General features: G+C 31.0%; 1 protein-coding gene across 1 annotated transcript; it reads right to left on the bottom strand.

Annotated features, from left to right (window-relative positions):
- Positions 1 to 447: 447 nt before the first annotated feature.
- Positions 448 to 5,153, bottom strand: LOC105632719 (subtilisin-like protease SBT4.15). Its single transcript, XM_089715849.1, has 11 exons — positions 5,023 to 5,153; positions 4,368 to 4,456; positions 3,973 to 4,070; positions 3,764 to 3,907; positions 3,558 to 3,663; positions 2,950 to 3,460; positions 2,095 to 2,195; positions 1,769 to 1,990; positions 1,538 to 1,646; positions 1,235 to 1,448; positions 448 to 1,149 (listed from the first exon to the last, which is right to left on the bottom strand). Exons 1-11 carry the CDS (start codon positions 5,113 to 5,115, stop codon positions 596 to 598), a joined length of 2,241 nt encoding a protein of 746 aa, XP_089571975.1. The 5' UTR covers positions 5,116 to 5,153; the 3' UTR covers positions 448 to 595.
- Between the last annotated feature and the right edge of the window lie 513 nt (positions 5,154 to 5,666).

The raw sequence follows: 5,666 nt of genomic DNA, 5'->3' as shown, positions 1-5,666 counted from the left end.
TCAAATCATCCTTTCATTTCTTTTCTTTTACCTAGCAATAAAAAATAATTTATTAATTTAGTATTTTTTAAGAATAAAATTACATAAATTATTTTGTCTTAAGTTTTTTTTATTTATTATATTTTTATTCTCATTGTTGTCACTATTTCTTTTATTACATTATTTATAATATTCTTACTGAGAATTTTGTTAATTAATTGCTTAGTATTATTCTGAAAAATAAACTTTCAAAAAAAAAAAAAAACCATTATAAGCTCTCTTAATTTACCATCTTGCATAAGCTTGCTCTGCCATTTCCTTCTACAATATCAATTACAATTACTGATCCAAAGGAACATATCAATTATTTAGATCATTTAGCCAAGTTTCAAACACAGTGCACCATTGATATATTCCTCTACACAAAAACCATAAATCCCAACAAAAAAAAAAAAAAAAAAAAAAAACTCAAAGCAAAGAGGAAAGTTTCAAAGGGATTCAAAATGTTAAGTGATGTTATTTCTTCTGAATAATGAATACTAATGAAAAAAACAAAAATTTGGAATCTAACTTAGCAATTTCTTAAAAAAAAAAAAAAAGAAAAAAGAAAAAAAAATCAATCTAAGTACCAAATTCTTTTGCAAATAACAATAGGGCTCTTCACACAATGCATGTTATCACTCCACTCCAGCAAAGCTGAGCATGACTCCATCTCATTTGGCATTGGACCACCTTTCACTATAACCTTAAAATCTTTCTTCTCCTTCAATGAAGTGAACGTCAAAGTTTCTGGTTCAACTTTGACTGAGAGATGCTTTGGAGCTTTCACAGTTGCTTTATACACTGAAGTTGCATATCCTACATTAGTCACCGTCCGGTAGAAAACTGCTGAAATGGAAGTCATATTATTTTTAAGTTGCAAATGCATTGAAGGGTAGTTTAGGCCATCAGTGCCTTTTGCAGGTTTGAAGCTCGAACAATTGTACTTTTTCTCCCCACCAATTAGCTTGCCAATGGTTGTGCTATTGTAGCCTTCTTTGCATAGGAAACTCAGGTAGGAACTCACTGAAATGTCATAAACAAGGCCAGGATGCACTGCCTTTACTGGGTTCATTTGCCCTGATCCAGCCCCCAAATCCGTGTCAACATCTTTAATCTTCATAGGTGTGGCTAAACCAAAGAGAATGGCACTTTGGTTAGTCCTTAATCTAATAATAAACAAACTATGTCATATTAGCATTTAATAGAGTGTTACCAGTAGTCATCAGAGCGGACTTAATCGCGGATGGCGACCAATCAGGATGGAAGCTTTTGACATAAGCAGCAGCTGCAGAGGCATGTGGGCAAGACATAGATGTTCCTGATATTATGTTAAACGGGGTATGTCTCGCATCAGTTGGATCCCCTGTCACTGATGACAATTTTGAGTAGGCAGCTAATATGTCTACGCCTGGTGCTGCAAAATCAGGCTATATATCCAATATACACTATTTCAGTACAAAGAGCATCTCAATTATGTTTGTAGACTAAAAATTACAAATATATATTTTTGACTAACCTTGAGGATGTTAAGAGTAATTGATTGAGGTCCTCTAGATGAAAAAGATGCCAAAGCAGGAGCACTAATTTCGGCAGTTCTTGTCTTGTAGATAATAGCTTGAGGGTTCCTGTAAATATAGAGTTTGATCAATTCAAATAAAACATGTTACAATATATATATATATATATATATATATATAGAGCAAGGAAAATAAAATTATTGGTAAAATTAAATCAAAACATAACATACTTAGTTGAGTTAATATACTGATCTATCTTCAAGCCATCGTTGGGATCGACACTGGTCGCTGGTATTACAGTAGTGAAAGCAGTGTCTTTAAATGAAGTAAGAGTAGAGATCACACCAATTCCTTCCAGTTCTTTAATGGTGTAATCTTGGCCAGCATTATCAAGGCAATACACAATCTTTCCCTTCACTTTGGTCATGCTCAGTGTCCCAAAATCACAAGCACTATGCCACCATTGCCGATAAGATTGAATTAGTATTAGAAGCTCTAAATGGAACTTGTAAATTAGTTATATCATCAAAATCAATTGAGTTTTTAGAATTTCTACCTGGCATTTCCATAGGGCTCTTCTGCAGTCAGATTTTTTGCAAGGGTTCCACTTATTAAAGGATACATTTTGTTTGGTGAAAATGTATTGATTGAAATTCCCTGCCGACAAAATATCAAAAAACATTATGCAATATGGATGTGGATAAAAAATCTTGATTATAGTTGTCAAATCGAGAATCGCACTTTTTTATTTTTAAAATGGAGAATCGAATTGTAAGATTCATTGTGATTTCTCAACATGAATTTAAAATACATATGTATAAATTTATGGATATATTTCTATTAATTTTATGAAAATATACTAAAAATTTAATTGTAAATATGTAATTATATAAATTTCAATTTTAGATCATTTTCTAAACACAAGATGAAAGAGACATAAAGAGTTGTGTAGTTGTCAAATTCAAAATAATCAAACTATAAATTAAAATTTTAAAATAAAAGAAAAAGTAAAACTATAAAACCATTAGAATTTCCTATCCAAATCCATATTAATTTATTTACTATCACTTCCAAATTCAAGCCCTACATCATCTTCATCTTCCAATATATCGATATTTCTTTACTCTTCTTTCTTTGGATTAAATTTTTCCATTTGATTTGTTGGCTAAAACAATCGTTGAACATGAGAATCCACGAGAATCGCATGAATTATAAGATTCGAATCATGAATCGTAAGATTCTAATAACACCAATCTTGATAACTTGTTAATTGCTCAATATGCTTCAAGCTCAAGAGTAAATTTTAACACCAATCTCACAGTATGTTTCTATATTATAATCTCACATTATTAATCCCTTCCATCCCAAGAAAACATAAATCCTCTCTACCACTCATAATAAAATAAGTTACCTGAGCTATCATGCCATTGCCAAGCTTAAAAGCAGTCTGGAATTCCCTGTCGATAGTAGAAGCAGCAACTGTCATGATCCACGGAGCAGCATTATCTACAGTTGATAGAGATGGCCCTCCATTCCCAGCTGAACATGAAGTTAATATTCCCTTCTTCATGGCATGAAATGATCCAATGGCAATTGTATCTTCAAAAAAGGCTCTAGGGCCTCCTCCTATTGAAACTGATATTATATCCACACCATCAGCAATAGCATCGTCAAAAGCAGCTAGTAAATCTGTGTCTGTGCAACCACCAGCCCAACAAACTTTGTACATGGCAATGCGAGCAGATGGTACGCCACCACGAGCAGTTCCATTTGCTATTCCATATAAATTTGCTCCTCTCACAGCAACTCCACCAAGAATGGAGGAAGTGTGGGTTCCATGGCCATCATCATCTGCTGGACTTAGGTCTTCATCCCCATTACCAATGTTCTCCAAGTTGTAGTATTTTGCACCTATTACCTTCCTTTTCATGTCATTAATTACCGTTCAAAGATTCCATCAGGACTATCTTAGAGAAAGTGAAACTTCTTAAAGATAAACAAAAGTAGAAACATATGTACTTGTTGCATCTTGTGAAGTTGGCTCCAGTAATACATTTTCCCTTCCATCTACGTGGGATAGGCCCAAAACCCTTATCACTGAAGCTTGGAGAATCTGCATAAATTCCTGTAAAGAAATAGGAAAGAACAAATAGTATTAGCATCTTTTGTATTTTCAAAAGAACTCCTTCAACAAAAATTCCTAAGAAGACAACTCAAGTTCTTACCAGAATCCAGCAAACCCACTATGATGTTACTCTCGAGTTTGGGTACCCTCTTTATTGTTTCTGTCATTCCAAGAAAATCCCATGATCTTGTTGTATGAAGTTTGTTCGTTGTGCTTGCAAAAACTGATACTACACTCTCTTCCTCTGCATATATTTTAAACTTATTAGCTATTTCAAAATTTAAATATCATACTCACATAAACATATACCTGATAGTCTTTTCACTTCATGGGGTAACAACTTTGCTGCAAATGCATTGAAGCTCCTTCCATAGCTATGTATTCTGGATTTTCTTGCAATAGACTCACTACAAAAACAAAATATTACATCCATGTCACTCAGATCTCAATTTACTATTTTGATTTTTGTTATCAAAAACCAAAATTAAACTAAATTTTTTAAAAATTAAACCGATCAATTTGACTTAATTTAGTCGATTTTACAGTATTCTACCTAACGCGTTTTCGAGAAAGCAAAATTATCAGCATCAATCACATGTTTAAGGAAAATTAGGTAATAAAAGTTGTTATGTAAAATACTTAATTATTGTTTGGTTTGTGAACCAAATGATATAATATTGAAATGATGAGAAAATGTTACATACTCTCCTATTACTGTCAAAAGCAAATTATGGTGCTCTTCTTCGACTGACTTTCCTTCTCCGGACAGGTCTCCCATGTACACAATATATGGCTGATGGTTCTCAAAAATTATATGCGTCATTCATGAGTAAAAATAAAAAATAAAATCAATTAAAAATGTTCTAGAATAATAAATATCATAATAAAAATAAGTTATAATTTAAATTTCAGAAACTAATTAATCAATGTTAATATTAATATTAATATAAACATTACTTAAAAAATTCTAAAAATCTAAGAATATAATTTTAATAATATAAATATAATTTAACTTATAACTACATAATCTAAAAGTTTCTAAACTGCTCCAGTAGTATTCAATCACATAAATTCATTATTTTGTGATGAGCCAAAAAAAAAAAAAAAAGGGGACAATTAATAGATAGCATGACAGTAACATCATAAATAATAATAATAATAATAATAATAAATTAATTAGTTTGAATTCGAGACCTTCAATGGTTCGATAAGTGAAGATACCAACTAGACTCGGAAGTTTTAAAAAAAAAAAAAATTCCAATATTACTGAAATTACAAACTTGTAGCAGAAAAAAAAAAAAAAAAGAAAAATCAAATTTGTCATCAAGAAATTTGCCCTCTTAACAATCATAACTATACCTTTCTTCCATCATTATAACCATAACTAGAAGCATGAACTAATGAAATTACTGAGACAAGACTGAAAAATAAGAATACTAGATTTTGTGACATTTTCACTTTTAAGTTTCTTTTTTTTCTCTTTTACTGCATTTATTTATAAAAGGAAGGCTGCTTTAAATAGATGATGGAGAGATCAATAACTCTGAGTTTACAATCTCTCTGTGCGTAAAATATGCCAAAAGAATAGATTTAACTCGGAAAAATCCAACAATCTGTTTTAAGACTCAAGATTTTTTTGGCTTCCCTTTTGGATGTCTCTTCATTGAATTACTATTTTTGTTCCATTTTTGAACTGTAATGAAAACTTGGGAACAATTATAATTGAAGGGAATCAGAAATGGAATGAGATTTTTCTCTCAAGTGTTTGGTTCAAATAAAAATATTTTACACGTATCGTATCATGAGTACTATTTTATTTTCAATTCATATTAAATGTCTTTCGCTCCTTGTTTTACCTCTGTTCTATAATATTTATCACATTTCAGAAAATAGTTTGTTCTAAAATACTTGTCATATTTATTTTTTCAAGGAGTAATAACTTTTTTTTTCCATGTTTACCGTTTGTATATGTACTAATAATTATTACTTCAATTTAATAATTT

This window comes from Jatropha curcas, chromosome 11, assembly GCF_041381405.1.
Source record: "Jatropha curcas cultivar XTBG-Jc1 chromosome 11, XTBG_Jcur_1.0, whole genome shotgun sequence".
Taxonomy (NCBI): Eukaryota; Viridiplantae; Streptophyta; class Magnoliopsida; order Malpighiales; family Euphorbiaceae; genus Jatropha; species Jatropha curcas.
Note: the sequence above shows the minus strand (reverse complement) of the source record. Positions and strands in the feature narration are given on the sequence as shown.

Coding starts and splice junctions, on each gene's coding strand:
- LOC105632719 (XM_089715849.1), bottom strand. CDS start 5,115: ATGTCACAAAATCTAGTATTCTTATTTTTCAGTCTTGTCTCAGTAATT. Junction 3,908..3,972: donor TGAAGTGAAAAGACTATCAG/GTATATGTTTAT, acceptor AAATATATGCAG/AGGAAGAGAGTGTAGTATCA. Junction 1,449..1,537: donor TTACTCTTAACATCCTCAAG/GTTAGTCAAAAA, acceptor TTGGATATATAG/CCTGATTTTGCAGCACCAGG.